Here is a 25,448-nt window from a genome sequence, read left to right as displayed (position 1 = left end):
ATTCTGTATTTACTTTGAAAACCATTTTATGGCTAGACAGTGTTTTTTCTAGTTCACATTACTGTTCAAATGTACCAGAATATTTTGATTACAAGTAATTCAGTGGATGACATTTCTGAAAAGTTCAATACCAATTTACTAGATATTTAACATTCAAACAATAAAAATTGTTGCAATCACACTGGTTTAATAAAAAATTAAAAATCATCAAAGAAATATGCATTTACACCTGAACCTAAACATCTTAGCATTCATAAAAGAAAAATATACACACAAATGCATTACAAATTAAATGTATATTTTTCTTTTATGAACACTCAGATGTTTAGGTCCTAATTTAAAAGATAAAAACTGACAAGTATAATAACTATTCTTGTACTAATTATTTTTTCATTGTTGTAGCCAGACTAAGAGTAAATCTTTTTTGTTAGAAAATTTTGCTTAATTTTTTGTTGTAGGTACTGTTCAGACTCAGTGCATCTTATTAAAATTTATTTAAGAAGGACTTAAAATTTAAAGGTCTTTCTTTCTATCAGTTCACACTCTCCTCCTGTCGGCTGCATTCGGTTTTGTACAGTTCACACAGCTCCTTTTGGATGCACTCGGCTCCTAATGAGTCAACAGCTCTATACACACTATATAAGTCGGTTTCGCACTACATTCAGGCAGTCTTCTTCTGGCCTTCTTCTATCAATCTTCCTGAACTCAATGTACAAAATATAATACATATTCTTTAACAGTGTATCATTTTTGGAATCACTAAAGGCATTTACATTCACTTATACATAATCTTGTATTATTCATTCAAATATTAAAGGATCATATCTAATTATGAAGTGATAAATGTCTATATTCATTTATTTATTTGAACCAGCGGTAAATATATAATTACCCTAAACAAGGTACTACACCAAGGTAGATATTATCTCAACAGGTTTAATTAAATGAGGTCAGTTTCTAAAATAAGATATAGTTGAAATAAACAAGTTAATGTGGCCAAATTTTCAACTGTTAAACTTCTTTAAAAAAAGCCTTTGCTTAATAATTTAATTTTAGTTGTTTAAAAAAGTTATTTTTCTGGAAAATGCTCCTTCCAAAGGGGAAAGTCGGAGGGTGTGAATTCATAGATGTTGGGAGGGTGTTCCAGAAATTCTCATCTTCTAAATTCCTGAGAGCAACCATACACTGGCTGATAAATTTGGATGTATTTATTCAGTTGAATGTAACTGGAACAGAATTTTTATTTATAAGGCTTGGCTGATAAATTTTGCTCACTAGTGTGCTAGGAGACAGACAAAAGTTACTATCGAGTTAGGCATGACAACACATGATAGCTAAAATCCCCTTCATCAAACCTGCGATAATGCATTGAAATCCATTAACTGGTTTGTTTTTAGTATCAGTTAAAATGGAATCGAGTACAGCCAATACATTAATACGGTTAAAACAGTGTGCAGTGATTGAATTTTTAACAGCAGAAAACGTGAATCCTTCGAATAGTTTTCATCATTTAAAAGCAATTTATGATAGTGAAACTTTTGACAGGAGTACTGTGAATTGTGAATAGGTGGGCGTTGAAATTTCGCGAATGTGAAGCTGGTAAAGCGACAATTGAGGATGCATCTTATAGCAGATGACCGGTTTCTGTAACTGACAAGAAACACTAAAAGGAGGCGAATAATTTGCTTCAAAGTAGTGTAACGCATCACTATTTAATTAGGCATATCTAAAGAACGAGTAGGCCATATTATCAAGCAACTGGGTTACTGTAAAATCTGTGCACGATAGGTAACGTGCAAACTCTCTGATGGCTCTCCACAAGCTGAAGTTTGAGCTTATTCCACAACAGCCATACTCACCGGATTTGGATCCGTGTGACTTCCACTTCTTCTTCTTTCATCTCAAGAGGGATCTCAAAGGTAATCATTATTACACCACCGACGATGAGGTGTGGCCACTTGGATCCGAGAAAGACTGCCAAAATTTTTCAGTGATAGAATGCAAAAACTTGTCACATGGGAAAAGTGTATCAGTGTAAACTGGGATAATACTGAAAAATAAATACTGCATTTTGTAGATAAGGTACTGTACTTTTACTCATTTTTTATTTCATTCCAATATCTCTTTTCATTCCCATGATATGCACATAGGTGGAAAATTTATCAGCCGAGCCTTGTATTTCTTCTAAACATTTCCTTTGAATTTGCTAGCACATATTATGACAATCAATTCTTCAAAATTACAAATTTTACATAAAAACCAATCATTATTCTAAAGAACTTATAAAGATCTATAGAATAATTACCTCCAAGGTTACTGAGAAGACCACTTTATTACATTAATAACTATCATTATTGTTTCAAGCATTATATAATATCCTTTTATTACTGAAAATGTTTTATACATAAATTTCAGAAAAATAATACAAGCAAATACTTCTTAAATTAGGTAAATAAGCAACAAGAAAAATCATTAAGTTGTATAAAATAATAAACATAAATGGTAATAATACTGTTACAGTAATATATACCTTGAAACATTCTGTTTTAAGAATTACATCGCACGTAACTTGAGCTGCTTCTAAAGTAGGCCAGATACTTTCAAAACTCATATTTGCCATAAGAAGTTCAACAGCTTTTTCAATTATTAATGTTAATCGGAACTTCTGAGCGGCTCTATACAATGACTGAGTTTTTTCCATCGACCCCAGGTTGACAGTATCTTGATAAACATATCTGAATAAATTTATAAATTGTTTCTAATTAATATTATTAATTACAAGACCAAACTTGATATGACCGATAAGTCGCCAGCCAGGATAAGTGAAAATAAAATAGACATAAGAGAAAAAAAAACATGTAAGAGATAACCTGTAACAATCTTAAGCAAATAAAAATAGAAGAAATTATAAAGGATAATTAACTATCATCTAAGTTACTTAAACCAAATCAGATACACTAGCAGTTCTGTGGGCATAAAACCTCAGTCTTTTTTTCCTAAAATTAATAAAATTAAGGAGTACAAAAAAACCAAATTAATAAAGTAAAATTTTATGAAATAGAACTAACAGTCAATCAAAATTTCAAAGTTTCAGTTACGGTCAAAAATAAAATAATTTTATTATCAATATTGTAAACATTGTTTGCAGGAATGCAAAATTGCAGGAATGCTACATCAAAATTTTTTTTTGAAATTTCACGACAATATGTGAAATAAACAAAAAAAAACTATGAAAAGTTTCTATGCCACACAATGACTTTGTGAATCAGGATTACCAGCCTGCACTTTTCCTTTATACCAGGCCCAACAGCCTAATGTGATTGAGAACTAGACTGAGCCCATAGCTTTAATAAGAATGCCTGGGAATGGAACATGACCAGTGCTTGGCAAGATCAGTTCCTGACACTGGCCAACTGGTCCCGGTGAGTATAAAGAGAGCAGAGTCCTGGAGCAAGACACTTTGGCAGTCTATATGAACTTGTCACTGGCAAAGTGACAATTGAGGATGCATCTTACAGAAGACGACCGGTTTCTGTAACTGACAAGAAACACTGAAAGGAGGCGAATAATTTGCTTCAAAGTAGTATAACGCATCACTATTTAATATGCCATCAAGTCGAGAGTTACAGCGTTCAAGTCCTAGTAAAGCCAGTTATTTTTACCACGGATTTGAATACTAGATCGTGGATACCGGTGTTCTTTGGTGGTTGGGTTTTTCAATTAACCACACATCTCAGGAATGGTCGAACTGAGAATGTAAAAGACTACACTTCATTTACACTCATACATATCATCTTCATTCATCCTCTGAAGAATTATCTAAATGGAAATTACTGGAGGCTAAACAGAAAAAAAAAAGGCAGAAATAATATTTCCATATAACCTGACAGTTTCATAACACATGGGAACTTAAAATACTAATAGAAGAATGTTACATTTAATAGATCAGTTTATTAGAATCAAAATAAACAATGCTGGAAGTAGTTTAAATGCACGCGTTTGGTAATGAACATTGATCACAGTGGTAAAAACAACCATATATTAAGAAAAATACAAACGTAATAAATATACATGTGAGGTATTCCTGTATAGTACATAAATTATTAATTAGTATCTGTGAATAAAATATAAAAAGATATCTCTCAACATCTGAATCAGATTAACATACTGAGTGATAGACAATTTTTGCTTGCAATATTCTCAAATGGATACAGCACCAAGAATGTTTAATAATTTATTGATTAAAGGGAACAAAAGCTTATAAACTACCCATCCACAAATGTGTTATCTATATAAGAAGTTTATATACCTCTCTATATGATTCCCTGCATATTACACATAGATTTTTCTAAGTCTTTTAAATATATTACAATAAAGGCAATAAATCTTTAACATAAATTAAATAAAATATTATTTAAAAAAAGAAAAACTAACAAAATCACTGAAAGGAAGTAGCATAATAATTGAAAATGTTACATGTTGTTCAATCCATTCAACATTACAGGATGTTATGAAACACTCTACTGTACAACAACATACACATCATGGAACTTTGCAAATAACCATCATAACATTTTTAACTGATAATATTTTGATTTACTCCCTCTATGAATTTACTCAAGCCAGCAAGGTCTGAATTTACCAACAGCAAGGTCTGTTGGTAAGGGGGCTTGAATGCTCAGTGATACAGAATAGCTGGACCGAAGATGCAACAATACCAGAGAGGTATCTGCTGAGAGCCAGACTAAGGAATGATTCCTGAAAGAGGGCAGCAGCTCTTTCAGTAGTTGTTCAGGGCATAGGTCACGATGACTTAAACGGCCATATTAACATCACTCAATCCGAGTACTGCACAGCTGAAAACAATGGAAAACTACAGCTGCTTTTTTTTCCAAGAAAATGTAGCTTTCTGCATTTTTATATAAAAATGATGGAGGCGTCTTCCTTAGTAAAATATTCCGGAGGTAACTAGTCCTCCGTTCAGATCTTTGGGTGGGGACTACTTAGGAAAGGTTCACCAGAAAATTAAAAAAATAACATTCTACGAGTCGGAGCATGGAATGTTAGAAGTCTAAGAAAGGTTGGTAGGTTAGAAAATTTAAAGAGGAAAATGGATGGGATAAATATAGATGTAGTAGGAATTAGCGAGGTTCGGTGGGAAGAGGAAAATGACTATTGGTCAGGTGATTTTAGAATAATTAACTCAGCTTCAAATAATGGGCAGGCAGGAATAGGTTTCATAATGAACAAGAAGATAGGGAAGCGAGTAGAGTATTTCAAAATGCATAGCAATAGAATCATTGTAATAAGGATAAAATCAAAACCTAAACCGACATTGATTGATATGCCTACAAGCACCATGATGATGAGGTAGAGTGTGTATACAAAGAAATTAAACACATAAAAGGAGATGAAAATTTAATAATAGTTGGAGATTGGAATGCAAGCATTGGGAAAGGAAAGGAAGGAAATATAATGGGTAAATACAGGCTGGGGAAAAGAAATGAAAGAGGGGACCGACTTATGGAGTTTTGCACAAAGTATAATTTAGTAATTGCCAACACCCAGTTTAAAAATCATAATACACATGGAAAAAGTCAGGTGATACTGCAAGGTATCAGATAGATTATATATATCATGGTTAAGCAAAGACTTAAGAAATCAACTCATCGCTGCAAAACTTACTCTGGAGCAGACATTGATAGTGACCATAATTTAGTGTTAATGAAAAGTAGATCGGGATTTAAGAACATGAAGAAAAGGTGTCAGATGAATTGGTGGAATTTAGAGTACCTTAAGGAAGAGGAGATAAAGAAGACTTTTGAGGAGGACATTGCAAGAGGTCTGAGTAAAAAAGATAAGGTAAAAAATGTAGAAGAAGAATGGGAGAATGTTAAAAAGGAAATTCCTAAATCAGCAGAAGCAAACTTAGGTGGAACAAAGATAACTGGTAGAAAACCTTGGATTTCAGACGATATACTGCAGCTGATGGATGAACGTAAAAAATATAAGAATGCTAGTGATGAAGAAAGTAAAAGGAACTATGGACAATTAATAAATACTATAAACAGGAAGTGCAAACTAGCGAAAGAAGAGTGGATTAAAGAAAAGTGTTCAGAAGCGGAAATACAAATGAACATTGGTAAAATAGACGGAGCATACAGGAAAGTTAAGGAAAATTTTAGGGTACATAAATTAAAATCTAATAATGTGTTAAACAAAGATGGTACATCGATATATAATACGAAAGGCAAAGTCGATAGGTGGGTGGAATACATTGAAGAGTTATTCAGAGGAAATGAATTAGAAAATGCTGTTGTAGAGGAAGAGGAAGTCGAGGAGGATGAAAGGGGAGAAAAAATACTGAGATATGAATTTAAGAGAGCATTAAAAGATTTGAAGAGGGCAGAAAGGCTCGTAGAATAGATGGAATACGTGTAGGATTAATGTGCAGTGCAGGTGAGGAAGCGATTGATAATTATAAAAATTGGTATGTAATATTTATGAAAAAGGGAAAGTTTCGGCAGACTTCAAAAAGTGTTATAGTCAAGATACCAAAGAAAGCAGGAGCAGATAAATGTGAAGATTACAGAACAATTAACTTAACTAGCAAAGCATAAAAAATCTTAACTAGAATTCTGTACAAAAGAATTGGAAGGAGAGTGGAAGAAGTGTTAAGAGAAGACCACTTCGGTTTCAGGAAAAGTATAGGGAAGTAATTTTAGCACTCAGATTAATAGTAGAAGGGAGATTAAATAAAAACAAACCAACATACTTGGCATTTATAAACCTTAAAAGGCATTTGATAACGTAGACTGGAATAAAATGTTCAACATTTTAAAAAAAAAGTAGGGTTCAGATACAGAGATAGATTGCTAACATTTACAGAAACAGTAATTGAAAAACATACAACAGTATTAATTGAAAAACATAAGAAAGAGGTCGTAATAAAAAAGGGAGTCCGACAAGGATGCTTCCTGTCCCTTTACTTTTAAATCTTTACATAGAACTAGCAGTTAATGATGTTAAAGAACAATTTAGATCTGGAGTAACAGTACAAGGTGAAAAGAAAAAGATGTTACGATTTGCTGATAATATAGTAATTCTAGCTGAGAGTAAAAAGGATTTAGAAGGAACAATGAACAGCATGGATGAAGTCCTACGCAAGAACTACCGCATGAAAATAAACAAGAACAAAACGAAAGTAATGAAATGTAGTAGAATAACGAAGATGGACCACTGAATGTAAAAATAGGAAGAGAAAAGATTATGGAGATAGAAGAATTTTATTTGGGAAGTAGAATTACTAAAGATGGATGAAGCAGGAGCGATATAAAATGCTGAATAGCACAGGTAAAACAAGCCTTCAGCCAGAAATATAATTTGTTTACATCAAAAATTAATTAAAACATCAGGAAAATTTTTTGAAAGTATATGTTTTGTATATGTAGCTTTGTATGGAAGTGAAACTTGGATGATTGGAGTAACTAAGAAGAAAAGATTAGAATCTTTAGTAATATGGTGCCATAGGAGAATGTTAAAAATCAGATGGGTGGATAAAGTGACAAATGAAGAGGTGCTGCGACGAATAGATGAAGAAAGAAGCATACGGAAAAATATAGTTAAAAGAAGAGACAGACTTATAGGCCACGTATTAGGGCATCCTGGAATAGTCGCTTTAATATTGGGGAGGACAGGTAGAAGGAAAAAATTGTGCAGGCAGGCAATGTTTGGAGTATATAAAACAAATTGTTAGTAATGTAGGATGTAGGGGGCATACCGAAATCAAACGACTAGCACTAGATAAGGAATCTTGGAGAGCTGCTTCAAACCAGTCAAATGACTGAAGACAAAAAAAAAAATTGATTTAATATTTTTATCATAAAACAGGACACTCATTTACCCCACAGCACCGATTTTTATTATATGTTAATCAAGTAAAACATTTAATTTAGTTGTTTAAATAATTAATTAGTATTAATTCAGTATTTGAAATAATTTCATTAATGTAGTTTAAAGCTAAAAAGCCAAAAACAAATATAATAAGTAAAACTTATTCAATTTAATTGGTCTGCTTAAATTTAACACAAAAAAAATACTTACTCAACAATCTGGTCAAATATATCAGGCTCAATATCTTCTAACTTTATTTCTTTATTAGTTGAATCGGACAACAAGTCCTCAAATACAGGGCTAGCCATACTCAATATTAATGAATGCAATTTGTAAATCTGAAAAAAGATAAATATAAAACCTTTTATTAATATTAAATGATAAATTTAACACATAGTTAACATACAGTACAATACTCTCTGTAAGCAATAATTTAATATGATTGTTGAATATCATTGCTTGGATAGTCATTATTATTGTTTTAAAATAATAAAAATGTAAAAACAAAAATAGTATATTTAAAATAATAAAACTGTGTAAAATTGAATAAATCTACTTTACTTTGCTGCTGAATTTTTTTTTAATAATATTACAAAATCAGATTATAGGTTAGAATGAATAAATATAAAAAAGCTGTGCAATGTAGGCAATAGCGATTAACGAGTGTTTTTTATTATTTATTTTAAATTATATCCATTTTGTAAAAGGAATGTAATAGCATGAAACCTATAAACTGCATACCCAGAGTAAAAGTTGATATTTTGGGGCTAAAATTAAAAAAAAAAATTATTCGTTCAATAATATTTTTATCATTAGTTGTCTGGGTGTGACTTTGTCCATTTCTATGTTTACACTTCAAATGCAAAAGTATACTAGCTGATCAATTCATACAAGCTGCATATTTCTCAGGCCATCATACAGTCAACTGATCACACAGCAAACTTTGAATAAGAAATTTCATTAATACTAATCTTCAGTTTTTCACTAATTAATGAATAATTGTTCTTTCTCTGTAAATTTAGCTAAAATAAAATAGCTAGAATTTATTGGGAAAGTATGGTGATCATAAAAAATAGGATATCAGGTTTTTTGATTTCCAAAAAATTAAAAAACCAAATCATTCATGAAGGGGGTGTTAGATTTAGAGAAAACTACTTAGCAAATTTGTTAAGCTTAACTTATATATGAATATTTTCACAAAGAAATTTCTTAAAATTTATTCTCCACCTCTAAAAAATATATTATTAAAATAATAATAAAACTGCTTATGTATTTTTTAATTTATTTTTGTTATAAGTTTAAATTTTTAATTTTACATTCAACATTATAATGTCTCATTATGAACATAAAAAAGTTTGGTTACCAAAAAGGTTTACTAATCATGTTTATAAATTTATGTTACTTTTTTTAAAAAAGATTAAATTATTTTATTATAAAAATAAAAGTCAGATCCTTAACATCTGAATTGCAAAAATCGTTTTCTATGTGCAAGGTATTGTATTATTTGACCAGTGTAGCCAAACCTCTTTGTGTAAGTTTTTTCAACCTTATTCTAAATTAATGTTAACAGCCATTAAAATATTGTTAGCAATATCAGCAGCCCACCAGGCTGATCTAGTGGTTAACTCGTCATCGTATATCAGCTGATTTCGAAGTTGAGAGTTCTAATATTCGAATCCTAGTAAAGGCAATACTAGAGGCAAATACTAGATCATGGATGCCAGTGTTCTTTGGTGGTCGGGTTTCAATTAATCACGTATCTTAGGAATGGTCGAACTGAGACTGTACAAGACTACATTTCATTTACATATCATCCTCATTCAGCCTCTAAAGTAATACCTTACAGTGGTTCCAGAGACTAAACAGAAATAAGAGGGAGATAGAGCAATATCAGCTAATATTGATCTCTTTAGTGAACATGGTCTCAAGAGCAACTAAAGTTTATTAAATCTGACTCAGTTGTAATAATAAAAACATCAGAATAAAAGAATGATTTACTTATTTATATCAGTACATTCATCAATTTCCAAAATGATGAATATTAAATGAAGTATATGATTATTTTAGTTAATGTGAAAATTTTTCCAAAAATTAAAGGATGATCCAAAAATTATTATTAAAATTAAAGAATAGTGGAAGATTTTTGTGATTTTTATAAGAGAATCCTAAAAGCAACTACAGTAAATCAGTAATGGCACGCTTTAAAATAAGAAAAATTCAAAGCATAATCCCATGCAATAAAAATTCATAATCATTTTTTTGATTTCTACAGAATAACATTTCATACTATCCTCATTGGATTAAAACAAAACTATAAAATATATATATATATACTTAGATATTAATATAATATTAAAAAAAACACTTGTATCAATGCAAATATACCTTTGTTATATTCTCTCCAACAATAAATGTACAATCTGTTAAGGAGTCACTTTTAAACAACTTTGTCATTCTTTCTTTAATAGTTCTGCATGACACTTGCCATCTTTCATTTTCTGGAAAAAATAAAATAAATGAGTTAAATATTTTGGACAAAATTAAAAGTGGCCAACGTCATGCAGGTTATTATGAACTAGATGTGCTTGAATGTAACAGTCAGGAATACACACACAACACATACTCATTACAACATGTGTGACTCTAGCCCCTGAAATAGTCTGGAGAAGTATACTTTAGGATTTCTGAAAATTTGAAATTAAACAGAAATTTAAAAAAATCTACTATAGCAGTAGTTCACCTGCTATCATCCTCTGAAGTAATACCTTACAGTGGTTCCAAAGGCAAAAAAGAAAAAAAAAGATATACATGGACATTAAACAGGCTCAACAGCATTACCAAACTAAACTATACACACTGATGTAGGATGGGTTAGTTTGAGGATACACACACTTGGTGGGATGGATAAGTTGACCTACTCTGGATTTAGAACAGAATATTTCTAAATAAGAGGTTTGTTCAGAAAATAACCGAATATTCTTAATTACGCGCCAATGGAGATATTTAGTGTCATGCAGTTGGCAGCATTGTGTTCCACGTAACCTCCTCTGTAACAAGATCTTGGATTTTTGATATCTTGTTTAGTTTTCCTGTTATTGTAATTTGAGTGCAATGTGTTTAAGTATTAGTAGCAATTTTTGAGAGCAATGATACAATGTAAAATTATGCATGAAACTGGGACTTGGCTCCTTGCAATTTTTTTTTTCTGTTAAAATCGGCGATGAAATGATGCTGTTTTGAGACTATTGATGACATTTAACGTAAATTCGTCACAGATCTTAAAGACTATTTCAAATGAAGCTATACAAGACTGGTTCATGAAATGGTAACACCACTGGGAAAAGTGTGTGAATAGGGGAGCGGAGTAATTTGAAGGGAACAAAGACTAATAATATGTAAATTAATAATAAAGATTAAAAAAATAAATTTTGGCTATTTTCTGAACAGACCTTATATGATTATAAAACTTTTAAAACCTGCATTAACTTGTTTTATCACAAATTTAACAAATATACTATTTTTTTAAAACTTCAAATTTTGTGAACACATTTTAAAAACTACACAGTAAAATGATTATAGAAATTTCTCTATTCAGATTGAGATAAAAGTTTAATTTAAAATTCATCATCACTTCATTACATAGTTTTTAAAAATATATAATAATAACACTTTAAAATTTATAAACAAAAGATTTGATAAATCTATGTGCACTATTAAAAATAAAAAGATTAATACTCATATAGATCGTTCTAAATCAAGATTAGATAGAAAAATCCATCAAAATACCTGACTGATGTGTATTACCTTAGTAATAATACTGAGCCCAGGTAATCACCATACATATAAGTAATTGTTTTCCAAATTTCTCTTTCATAGCGCAGTTATAATGTAAGATAAACTTTACTATTATTTATACTAATTTAAAAAAAAAAGAAAGAAAAGTTGGTAACTTTCTTCTTGTTAACTTTAAATGACGACCAAATTATATACCATTCACACTAGTCCCTCATGGTAGTCAAATTATTGAAGGAAGCATGTTTTTGTGACCTATAATGGTTAATGTGCTTTAGTAAATATTGCTATTCATTTGGTACATCTTTTTGAGCACGTTTTACTGACTCAATTATATCGGTTTAAAAGATAAGAAAAATGTTTCAGAAGCAGATAATATAATAAGTAAGAATACTTAAAACAACTGCAGAAAAGCTTCTATATTAACATTTTAGGCAGCTAAAATAAAATAGTACAGTACTGAAAGAAGAGAAAACCCAATTTGTTTGTAATATAATGAATTAACTATTATTATATTCAAATGTTGTGCGAGTAATACTCTGTTGGCAATTTGTGCATTGTATTAAATGTAACCCTACTTGTAGGACACAGATGATAAAAGGTTGGATAACAGTTCCTACAACTTTTTTTTTATATTAAAAAAATAACAAAAGTTTTTAGTATATAATTTCATATAAATACAACATAATTTCTCATTTTTAATAAAATGGTTCAGAATACATTTCTTACCATTCTCCATTGGAATAGTGCCATCACTTTCTGAACAATCATTAGAAATTATGGGCTTGTCATCATCCAATGTTGTTATATCTGCTAACAATAGAAAATGAACAATTTTAATCTCAAAACTGAAGCAGGTATAAACAGCCTTTTAAAGTAAATGCAATGTGTGACTCAATATAATATACTATCTTGTTTTAGAAAACTGATAACAAAAACGTTTATGAAAAAATCTTAAGCTGAAATGCTATGAAATAATAAATACATTAATAATGAGTAACTAAATGCAACAAGTTTTATGTTATATATATATAAATGATTGCTTTTCCCTTATGCGTTCCTATACCATTCATCCGATTGCGATGAAACTTTCATGAGTTATGCACACGCCTGTGAAAGTTTCTGAATTAGTTTGAACCATTAGGTAGTGTTGGGGTCAAGATAATTCAAAAAATTGTATTTATGGTCTGGTTTGGCTCATATTTAGAACATATATTAATTACATGAAAATAAATATTTTTTTCAAAAAATGGTCCCACTAGGTGATGCTAGGGTCGAGATATTTCAAAAAAATTGTGTTCATGGTCTGATTTGGTTCATATTCAGAATATGCATTAGTTACATGAAAAGAAATATTTTTACAAAAAATGGACCCGATAGGTGGCGCTGGGGTTGAGATATTTTGAAAAATTGTATTTATGGTTTGATTTGGCTCATATTCAGAATATATATTAGTTATGCGAAAAAGGGAAAGTGGTGAAGAGGGGAAGGAGTGAGGATGGGAAGAGGGAAAGAAGGAAAAAGGGAAAGGTTAAATTTTGTGATATTTCATAATGCTCAGTTTTTTATGTTTCATCTAACTATCGTTTGTGTTCATTTTATCTAAATATATATATATATATATATATATATACTCAAATCTAGCAATAGTGAAGGATTGTCGCGGATCAGCTAATAGTCTATAAAAATTACAATTACTGTCTTGTAACTGCATGAAAATTCCACAGCAGACGATAAAAACGGTATTACCGCAAACAATAAATAATCACAAAATATTTCAACTGGTGATAATGTATCCATTACCAACCTTTAAGAACAAATAAATTACTAGTTAGCTTTCCATTTAGGTAAATAATGTTTCAACAGCCTCAGAAATAATTTAATATAAATATATATGCTGATAATAAACCTATCAACAGTAATCATTATGTTACATTTTAATACGATATAGTACGTGTACTTTCATTTCGCTAACTTAATTCTGCGAACATTTATGCACATAAACAGGACTATACTTGATACTAACAAAATGAAAGGCAAATAAATAAATTCATACTTTTGGATTAAAAGTAAAAAAAAAAAAATATATAACATGCATAGATTTAACATGTACAGTTATTTTTTGGCTGAGGACTGTTCAGGTAAGGAAGTATTTTCAATTTGTTCTTTGATAATAAATTAATTCCAAAACTATCCATATAACAGCAAAAACCACTAATTCAATTTAATGCTTTCTTCTGCTCTCACTAATGAATGAAACTTCTACAGTACTTCAAGTAGAATTGAAAAAGCCAGCAATAAAAATAAACATTACGCTGTATCCATAAGCGCTCTTAAGAGTATAAAAGAGTTTATAATTTTGTTAATTACACAAATAATTATTACAATAATCAAATCATACCATTTAGTTCTCATATATGTTATTAAGTAAACAACTTAATTCCAATGTATGAGTCTTCTCATCACTACAAAAAAAATGTACGCAAATCTTATAACAGCTAAACTTTAACATAACCAAGACTATTCAAATAGTATCTGATAATTATTTTTTGAATATTTTTTAGGTTACAATGTTTTTTTTTTTTAATAATTTTATAAATAATGATACTACATATCTTAGTTTTTACAGAAACAAATAATAATCTTGGTGCAACAATCTTTTGAGAACTACTATAAAGGTTTTCATTAATACAAAAGAGAACCGTATTTACTGGGAAACATGAAACCTAAATATATAATCATAACATAGGCATAGCCAGGATTTTCTCCAGGAGGGCAAAAATAAGATAACTTTTTTGTTAAAAAAATGCTTTTATTTGAACATTTGAAAATACTAAAAGTAATTAGTTGCAATGCTACTTGAACCTATCTAAATCTTATTTCAGCACTAGCCTAGAAGAGTTCTGGCTAAATCTTGACTAAATTTCTTTTTCAGATTTATTTTTAGCTTCCACAACCCTCTTTTTATGCACACTCATCATACTGACAAGGTGATTTTCTGTCATCATTGACTGTAATCAGGTTTTTACCCTGCATAACGTGCTGAAGGATCTTTCGATAGCGCATATTGTGCAGGGCTGTGCTAGTGAGATAAGTAGCGCTTGTTTTATGGATGGATAGAACAGTTGGGTTTCTTTAACTAGTGCAGCTAGTTTTATTTTCTTCAGTTCGGTATTTGGCACATTTTTTCCTTTCCACTGGTTGTACCAAAGTTCAGCTTCACCAAGGAAATTATTCAGATTAGATTGTAGTAACTAAAAAAACTTGTGGCTTGTTTTTAAAAAAATTCTCAAATGTCATATCAAGCATTATGTGAGGGTGCAATATAATATAGGCAAGTTCTCCTCAGAAAAACACTGTTCCAGAGATATTATTAATGAACCTATGTACGGAATAATTAGTGATCTTCTCTAAAACTTGCTAGTTGTCTGTGCTGGTGGATTCACACAATATTTCTGCTGATTTATGACTTGCAGAATATTGAAATCTGTTCCAAGATGCTCGGTGATTGTTTCAGCCTCTGCTATAACACTTTCGCTTTCAACAACTGCATTTCCACGGTGTTTTTTCATGATGTCTGTGATTTTTTTGTGTGATTTTCACATTGAAGTAAGTCCACATTTCTTGACTGAAGAGCATTTACCACTAATTGCAGGAATATCAAATATTTTGCTATGAGACAAACACTAAAAATGAAAATGAATTCTGACTTTATAGCAAAGAAATGCATTTGATAAGCAGCTTTTCTGGTTGCATTTTTACCATCTGTTGATAGTTTTTCAAGTGCCTAATGATTTTTACATAATGTTTCTTAATATGGCGATACTTTTATATTTTTGAGACCAATGGGTTTAACAGAGCATAGGTACAGGATCCGGCATATAAATCTGATGATTTTTTAGTAACTATTATGTTGGCATCACTGTCAATGAGAAGGCGGGAGTGTTGTACATCGACAGGTCTATTCATGCTATTTCAGTAGCCAGTATGTAATGGTCAGGTGAACAACGAGCGTTTGTGATTGTAACCTATTTTAAAAATAATGACTCTGTTCCTAGTAGGAGTACGATATTATTGTAGGCGAAGAATTTTAGGAACACATCGTCTGCTTTAAAAATGAAACCAACAGGACGAAAACAGACTGTGAGAACGCCTGAAAACATTAACGCTGTAAGGTTAACTGTTACACGGTCTCCACGACGTTCAGCAGTGAGACATGCTGCTACGCTAGCCATTTCTACGACGAATTCTTCATGCTGACCTGAAATTCCATCCGTGTAAGATGATGTTAGTGCAGCAACTTAATGCAAATGATTGGGCATCTCGCAAAGCAGCTTGTGAGGTCATCCTCGAAAATGTCCACCAGTATGCCATTATTCTTTTAAGTGATGAGGCACATTTTCATCTGTCAGGATTTGTGAATAAACAAAATTACCATTATTAGGCTTCGCATAATCCATGGCAAATTCTTGAAAAACCACTTAACAGTCAATATGTTACACTATGGTGTTCGGTTTCAAAGTTCGGCATAATTGGCCCATATTTTTTTGAGGAGTTAAATCGCAGAGTAACAGTAACATCTTGTCGATATGTAAACATGTTGAATGAATTTCTGCGACCGAAACTGAATGATTTTCAAGGACATGAAATTTGATTTCAACAGGCTGGTGTCACTGCCCATACGGCAAGAATCGCAATGGATGTTCTGCAAGAAAGCTTTCCTGGACGCTTGATTTCCCGATTTGGCAACATTCCTTGGCCAGTGCGTTCACCTGATCTGGCTGTTTGTGATTTTTTTCTGTGGGGTATCTCAGACATAAAGTCTTCAGTAGTCGACCACAGTCAATTGCAGAACTCAAGGAGGTCATTCGACAAGAAATTGAAGCAGTTCCACAAGTGATGATTGAGCGAGCAATGTCAAATTTTAGAATGAGGTTAAGTGAGTGTGTGAGGAGTAATGGAAAACATTTGGATGACATAATATTCAAATAAAAAAAAATCTATGTAAGAAATTCACTATAAATTGCAAAAATTAATCTTTAATTTGATATATTAAATGTTTTAATAGTACGAAACAGTTTAATTATTATCCCTCAAAAATCATCAGGTTTATATGCCAGACCCTGTATATTCCATATGCATTTTCGACGAAGGGCCGATTCTAGGAAGAATCTTATTATTTCTTTTATTCTGGACACTGTATTTCATTTAAGTTGTTTAAACTATGTTCAGTTTATGATTAGCACAGTGGAAGTATATTGCTCTCGTATACTTTTCTCGAATAATTTTCTGCCATCCTGGAACATCCACCATAACCTTGTCTGATGCAATTTTCTGGATCAAGGCCTACCTTTTCTAAAAAGTTGTTAATTGCAGATGCTACAGATTTTGCATCCATGTCAGTCAACTCTATAAAAAACTTAAAAATTCCTCATGAACCAACATCTTTTCTTCATCAAAAATCTAACCCCAATAAAAAGATGCTTTTTCCCTGACATGTCACTGTTCTCCGTCCGCCCGGATACTGTAAGCACATGCTTTCTTTACATCATGAGTGATGTCATCAGTAATGATGTCACCAAATAGGTTGATTATTTCATTTTGAATCTGTGGTGACAAGTGGCATATTTTGCAAACTTTTGTATATGATCTTTTAAAATGTGGTCACTAGTATAAATTTAGAGTTGAAACAAGTCTTTATAAACACCTTCATGATTTTTTTTGCCCCTCAAAGGTAGGTCATGTGTACCATAAAACAACACAGTCAAAATTATTGATGCAACAATTTGCTTGTTGGCTTCTATTTCTTGTTGGCAGACAGAAATAAGCTGTACATCAATGGGATATTTCAACAAAACATTTTGCTGCTGTAGCCGCCGATTTGTGCCACTGAGATGACAAGTGAGATTACATGAATTCATACATGTCTTTATCGTGAATAAAGGACCTCACTATGAAAGAACCCAAAACACCATGGTGGTGGAAACAACACACAGTAAATGCACAACATGCCTTTTAATTTCTTGGAATACGCCAGCCAAGAAGTATAATCTGCCAACAAACTGAACCTGAATTTTCTTTTTAATTGCACAGCATCCTTAGCAAAGTCGTAACTTGGAGATGGTGACCAACAGTTTTTTAAACTTCCGTTTTTTGAGATGAGGTCATACTAAACGAACATCCAAGCCAGTAACCCACATCATTATCAAAATAGGTTTGATCCTGTCCACCAGAACCAGGTGAGAGCCAAGATCACTTAATTTTTCACCAACATTCTGCTTCGATTTCTCTTCTCCACTGCTACCACTTTCGCTATTACTTTTATCTGGTTGCTTCCCTCTCCGTCTCCCTATAAGAAAATAAATAACTATTACTTCACTTCCCAAAAAAATTAAAACAACTAAGAATTTAAGCTTCTGAACAAACTCTCTACTAGAAACTTCAAGCTTAAAAATGTTTTTTTATTGTCTTTGTAAAATAATTTTTCACAAAGTGAAAAATGTTCTTAACCTAAACATGAGTTGATGAGTTTCAAAACCATTTACTTGTCATTTTTTCCATTTCTACAAAAGTGTACTAGTGGAATAAGTTGAAAAATAAACAAGGAAACTGGGGGAGTGGTCAAATCTAACAGAGATTGTGGCTGTATACAGAATGAAATTAATGTGAACCAACATGGTTTTAATTTGTGATTAGAAACTTTTGTGCCAAGATTGTGTTGAGTTTAACATAACTTTTATAGTGACTGAACTTGATCACAACAAAAATTGGACTCTTATGAATTTTGAACCATTCACTTATTTCATTTATTAGCTAAAGAACTTTTAATGTATTATTAATGAATGACAGTATTTTTTAATAAATCTTTAATATTTTGTACAAATTTGTTTTATTATTTTCAACTAGTAAAAGTAGCTATTTGCAAAATCAACCATTTCAAAATTCAAAACCATCTAATTAAGCAAAACTGCTGCAAAAGTAGCTAATTACAATTTTCAATCTTTATTTAAAATTATTGGAGAGTAGTATACATTATTTCTTTATTTAGTATTGTACGATTTTTTGTAAAATGCCAATAATAAGACAATATCAAAATCACTATTATTACAAACAAAAAAAAAAACAGTCTAGGTGTTTCCTGAACATTTTTGGTTGCTTTAATTAGACGGTTTTGCAACTCAATGACTCAAATGAAAATATTATAGATACATACCTTTCGTGCTAAAAACGTTTCTAATATCCATTTTAGATTACGGGATTGCGGTCTGAACTAGCTCAAATGTATCAACTTACTAAACTGACTCACTCGCACTGATTGCAGTACTTAAATAGAAAACAGAAGTTACTAGAGTTTTCCCGCTAAATCCAACCTCAAACATTCTAAAATCTTTGAGTTTTACCATAGACCATCCTGACCTTTAGGTCACCCTGGGGAACAAGTTCCCCACTTGTTCATCAGACAGCACTCCTGCCATGATTCAAACATGCTTTCTAGCCGCACAATACTATTATAACCTATTGATACTGACCTATAATTTTTCGTTTGAATAAATGTGCCAGGGGGGCAAGCACCCCACCCTGATTATGCCTATGAATCATAAGACTCATTACTGTAATACTGGTACATAACCAACTTTAAAGACTATTCTTCTCTGAATTTATTTATACCTGATAACACTTAATTGAAAATTTATACCTAAACTAAACTTTCCTTTTGTTCCTTTAATGAAGGAAAAAAATCAACTTTTTTGTTTTTAATCCAATTTTAAGATTGGTCACTTTTTTGATCATATAAAATTGCAATTTCCAATGAAAAATTTTCTTTATAGAAAGAATCAGAATTTTTTTTTTTTCAGGAATTAAGCTAAGTTTAACCTCCCAGTGCAAGGAATGTGCCAAAGTTGGTCCCAAACATGGGGTGAGAAAATAGGGTAAATAGCTGTTTAGCAAGCTTGGTGGTTAACTGTAAATATTCCTTCAGATTTTCTATTTACATCACAAGCAAATTCTACCCCTTACTGTGATAAGCAAGAGCAAGTATTCAGCAAAGTTTTCTTGGCTAATGGAAGAAACTCCGACAGAAAAATTTATTCTCAGGTTGGGAACTGCGCATAGTATCAACAATCCCATTTCATGAAAAATCAATTACTGCGAAACCAAATATAAACTTGGTTAACTCAGAGAATTGAATGGTAAAAATAGAAATATCACAAAATAAAAGACAATGGAAAAGGAAATTTGAAGGATGCTACAGAGTACTTTGAGGTAGTCTCTCCCACATTAATTGAACTACAGAGCGGAAGAAGGGAAAACTCAAGAAACATGAGTTTTTCACCAGAGGTAAAAAAACTGTTTACTGAATCAGCTATTGATTTACAAAAAAATTCTAATAATGGTTTAAAGATTTAATTTAACAAAGATTTTTATTAAATATATGCCTCATTTTATCCTTTTATATGCGACTGGCGAGTAACTTTTGCCGATGGAAGATAAAACTTCAACTATCCACAAGTTTATTTTTTGAATTTTGAACTGGAAGCACTACTTTAAAAAACTAGCTAATTCTTTTAAGACTTATATCAACATACATGAGTCGCCTTTTATTGGTTTTCCTGCTGATAAGGGTGTTCTAAATCATCATATAATGCTGTGCTTCACCCTGCTAAGATACTACCATAAATTTTTTTGAATTTATCTGGAACGTAATGAAGGATTTGAAGTAATCTTTCAATTTCTTTTATTTATTGCAATTTTCTCAGGATATGCATTCACTGATAGAAGTTCTACTGTTTTGATCTTCATTTTGAAAGTAGTCTGGACATTGTTCTCAATAAATGAAAATGCCTTTCCATCCCCTTTTTCATCAGAGCTGTATTTTTGAAATACTTATTATTTACTAATCTTGAAAGTAATATTACCATTTTTTAACACTTATACATGACTATTTAAAAAAATTGGGCCACCAGTCCTTGACATTAATGATCTCATGTTGACATTAATGATTTCATGTGTAACGAATTTACTTTGAAAGCTGAATTTTTTTTCTGCCTATTATTATATCATTATATTGAATAGGTGCTTAGATGTGATCAATATTTTGACAACATGTTTCACAACTGAAAAATTCCTTTCACATGGGAGGTAACAGTGGCTTTTAATTGGAAAATACTAACGGATGGCTTACTTTCCAATAAGTGTAAGCAACAACTGTGCTATAGTGTGGTTGTGATTATGACCGCCACAAGAATCACTAAATACATGTAATTCCTGTACTTTAGGATCAAGATATGTGTTTATGCAATACAATAGAAATTTCATTTGGCCCTTTCTTTCATTCTTTTTCTGAATAGGTGTAGAAAACACCTTTATTTTCCCTCAAACTAGTAACACAGAAAACACTATATCAGTTTTTGTAAATAAAACATTTTTTGCTCTGCTTAAAGGCAATGGAAGACATGGCATGGAATCAAACACTATTCCCAATGTCATCTTTTTCATTACAAATCTTTGTTACTTCTCTAATTTCCTATAAAATTTTTAGCTCTTTATTTATGTAACAACATTAAGGTTGTTGTCACCAGCTTAGCAGTCATTGAAATGTTATGATTTTATTTTGAACCTAAATCTTCACAGGTGGAACAGGTGTCTACTTGTGGTCTGCCGAATTTGTAACCATCATTTTCTTTAAAATATTTATATTCAACAACAGAATTTAATTCAGGATGTTTTTTGATAAATAACTCATTCATTTTTTAAATGTTAAGTCAGACTGTGAAAGTATGTTATAGAACTTGATTTTTAGTGTGAAGTTTTATTTGGAAACTGTGATTTATACTGGTCAATTTTTATAATAATTTCTGAAGAAAGGAGATTACGATGATTTATGTGTTTGCCTTCCATAAGTACAGGTTGCTTGTTATTGGCAATTAATTAAACAAATGAAAAACCAATTTGTTGGACAAAGCATGCAAACAAACTTATGTAGACTTTGTGAAATACCTCTGTTCTATCTATATTTTTCATAGGATAGTATTTATATGAAAATGTGTTTTGCTTAGAATCTTCAGTTTTTGGGTGACGTCATTTAACAAGACCAGTTAGTATTGTGTTCATTTTTTGATTGCCTGTTGTAAACTATTTTTATTATATTTAGCTTTCCTTTGGGAGTAAAATTTGCTGTGCTATTTTCATGACAACCTCAATAGGATCCTTGTTTTGCCTTCAACTAATAAACCCTTGCTGGAAACAAATTCTTCTCTTTGACTTCTGGCAAGTCTCATCATCTCCTTAGAATGTAAATGCTTATTAACTACTTACTACTTTCTTTTTTTTACATTCAGGGCTTTTACAATCAGATAAGCTCACTTTTCAAACAATTTTACAAAAGACTGAGTTAACTAAAGACCTAATGCTGAATAACAGGTAGTCTTAGATTATGTTTATGTAAATGATATTAAACAAATAGTAAAAATATAATAAAACTTACAGCTGATGAAGAAACACTTAAAATTAACTTAAATATCACAGAAACTTGCTCAAATTAACGAAATAAAATACATTAAAATGTATGAAAAAACAGAACTCAATAACTTTAAATACAAAACAGATTGTAAGAAGCAGTACAAGGCAGTTCATAGAACTATAACATGGAAGACAGTAGCAGCATTATGTTAAGTATAAAAAAATTAAAATATTTTACGAATACTTCCCTTCTTCAACTCACACAAAAGAGCAATCGCAATTTAAAACAGGTTATAATAATGGAATATCTCCCTTTTTCAGCCATCAATGATTATAAATACTTTAAACAACATGGCTAGTCTTAACTAATTTTTGCAAAAAAGTGAAATATTTCCTTCTTCCAAGAAGGTGTTAAAATAAACAATGAGAATTTTAATTATTTTGCTGTATACACTGGGAACAAAAATACATTTTTTTAACAACTGATTCCTGAAATTCATGTTACCACAACCTAGACGGAGAAATCATTACCTCTTAGTTTACCACAAGTGCTAAAATAATTGTTTCATTAGAACAAAAAGTTTTTTTAATAAATAACTGGCATTATTAACTCTTATAATACCATTGTTAAACTAAATAACCCCCCCCCCAAAAAAATTATAATAAGATTCATATAAAAATAGCTTATGTTACTTACTTGACACACTAGAAAGAGGCCGGTCAGATGGTAGCCCAGAATTATCCCCTTGCCCTTCAAGGGAGAATGTCTCTTCCCTAGAAGGATAAACAACAATTTGAAGTACATAAAATAAAGAAAATAATATCTGAAATCATAGATAAAGTAAGCAATATATGTGTAATCAAAATTTTAAATATATAATAATAGAAAAAAAAAATTTAGACTTTTTTAAAATGATTATATATTTAAAAAATCTATAATATAATAGATTTTAAAAGAAAACACCACTGTTCAAACACAAATCTCTAAGGGTCATTCCACAACAAATCAATGAAAATAAATGCACTTCTCAGATTCACGTCCAGTAATTACAATAAAATTTACAGGTTTGGCTTTATCCATGAAGTGATGCAAAAAAATACTTTTTTCAAATTTTTCAGTCACTCAGATTTTTGTGTATGACTGTAAAAAATGAAATAAAGCAAGGTCTGGGTAATTACAAAAGAATGAATTTCTCAACTCCTATAAAAAACACACATACACAGCGAGGGGGTGGGAGAGGGAGGGGTGAGGGAGATCATTTTGGTGTCATTTTAAAACTCTTGGAATGGGCTTTCATATGATATGTCACTTGGCAAGGTTTTGTGATATTAATAATTCAAGGCCACCAAAAGCATTGCTTGATCTTGAATACATCCAAGTTTTTTTTTAATTTGGAAAAAAAGTTTTGTTTCTTAATGTGTTGTACATATGGTAAACATTTCAAAAAGGGGTTCCAATGGAATCATGTTAAAAAATAATTAGGTAAAGCAGAATATTCCAATTGTTACCCCTATGTGGCAATTGCTAATTGAGATTCAAACAATGAAAACCTTCCCCTTCAGTCTTCCATACTGGATCATTTGAAGAGACAGAAGAGTATCATGTCATGACATGCACTTCTAGTGTCAGCAAAAGAATGTTCATGTTTCATCCTATTGAGACAAGTAAAGAAATATTCAGTATGGATCATCTCTTGGAACAGATGGTTAAGTGGTGTACTCCCAAAGAGGATTAATCATATCTATAGTGATGCAAAAAAATACTTTTTTCAGATTTTTCAATCACTCTTTGTTAACTGAGCTTGCCTTTCTCTACAGGTTTGGAGTTTTATGAACAATTCATCACAGCCTTGGCCCAGAATACAATGATCAGCATGGAACCATCAACTTCTACAGCTTCAAGTAAAATGTACTGTTGCAGTCCATCTGAATAAGTTAAGCCATAATTCCTGTAAGAAAAACCTGAGAAGTGTAAGCTAGAACTTGGTGCAAACATTTACATTTTTTAAACAAGGTTACAAAATTTGTGATACTTGCAGCAAACAGTTAGAAGCATCTGCTAAAAATAATGCTGAAGAATCTACTTCTGATTAAGAATTTCACCAATTAGATCCTTTGTGTTCCCCAGAAAAAGATGAAGCCGTAAAGGCTCTGAACAAAAGTTTGATTATTTTAAATGAATCACCTATTCAGAAGAAACAATTACATGACAGTAAATACCTTCAGAAAATGCTTAAGAAAGCAGGGAGTAGTGTTCAAAAGCAAAATATTGAACATGGATTCAGATTCTAAATAAGATGCTATCCCTCTCTCCTGACCGAATTTATCAACCAATTGAAAGAAAAATCCAATACTACAGATGATGAGAGCATCAGAATGCAAATACTGTCAACGCTCCCTAAAAGCTGGACTTTAAAGACATTCAAGATGAGTTTGGAGTATCAGACTGCACTGTAACGAAAGCTAAAAGCCTGGTTAAAGAAAAAGTTGTCATGTCTGTTTTGATCCTAAACCTGGTAGAACTTTAGATTTTGAAACAGCAGAAATAGTAACAGATTTGTATAAAAGCAAGGAAATAGGTTGAATGATACCTGGAAAAAAGATTATATTTCTCTTAAGATAAATGGAAGAGACCATGTTTAGAAAAAATTAATTCTGTGTAACAAGAAGTGCCATCTTGCTGTAATCAGTATTGTAACTCCTAAGTCCCTAACATTGTTTGTAATAGTTTTTTTACAACAATTAATGTTCTAAATTTAAAAAAAATTGAGAATATAAAGACTTTTTGCAAAAAAATAATTTAATTTTTTAATTATTTTGAAATGATTTCCAGAGTTTTATAGTCGAATGTTCTGATGACTGACTAAACAAGATAAAAGTTGTGCTTTATCTGAATAAAAAAATTTCTCCAAAACATAAATATATTACTTCAATCAAAACATATTAACTATCTACAGTACTTAATTTGTTAGTCTTCTTAACCATATTTATGCACAACTTGAATTTAATGTGGACATAACTTCACACTGTTTTTAAACAAATTGTGTAAAACACTGAGAGAAGGCCTACTCTATTGAGAAAGTTTGCTTAATGACTTGCTAAGAGAATGTAATGTCAGACAGATATTTTAAATAATATATGCAAAATTGATAGATGACCAATATGCAAAATTAGACCTTTTCCATTAAAGGTCAAAATTTTTCGAAGTATGAAATGATGCTCACAGTGAACATGGCCTTGGAAATAATATTGGCACCATTGTGTTTTCTACTATTTTAATAGCTATGTAAAACAGTGTTTTT

General features: G+C 31.1%; 1 protein-coding gene across 4 annotated transcripts in view; it reads right to left on the bottom strand.

Moving 5' to 3' along the window:
• Positions 1 to 25,448, bottom strand: part of LOC142318751 (BTB/POZ domain-containing protein 2-like) — a 37,217-nt gene that overhangs the window by 10,326 nt on the left and 1,443 nt on the right. The window contains exons 2-6 of one of the 4 annotated variants that reach the window (XM_075355181.1): positions 22,844 to 22,920; positions 12,415 to 12,498; positions 10,279 to 10,391; positions 8,104 to 8,231; positions 2,531 to 2,735 (exon numbers count right to left, since the gene is read on the bottom strand). In XM_075355181.1, coding sequence (XP_075211296.1) covers positions 2,531 to 2,735; positions 8,104 to 8,231; positions 10,279 to 10,391; positions 12,415 to 12,498; positions 22,844 to 22,920 — 607 coding nt within the window. The remainder of the gene's footprint in view (positions 1 to 2,530; positions 2,736 to 8,103; positions 8,232 to 10,278; positions 10,392 to 12,414; positions 12,499 to 22,843; positions 22,921 to 25,448) is intronic. The other 3 variants (XM_075355182.1, XM_075355183.1, XM_075355184.1) reach the window with 3 other exon arrangements.

The sequence above is a fragment of the Lycorma delicatula genome, chromosome 2 (genome assembly GCF_047948215.1).
Source record: "Lycorma delicatula isolate Av1 chromosome 2, ASM4794821v1, whole genome shotgun sequence".
Lineage (NCBI taxonomy): Eukaryota > Metazoa > Arthropoda > Insecta > Hemiptera > Fulgoridae > Lycorma > Lycorma delicatula.
This window is presented reverse-complemented; position numbering and strand designations above follow the sequence as displayed.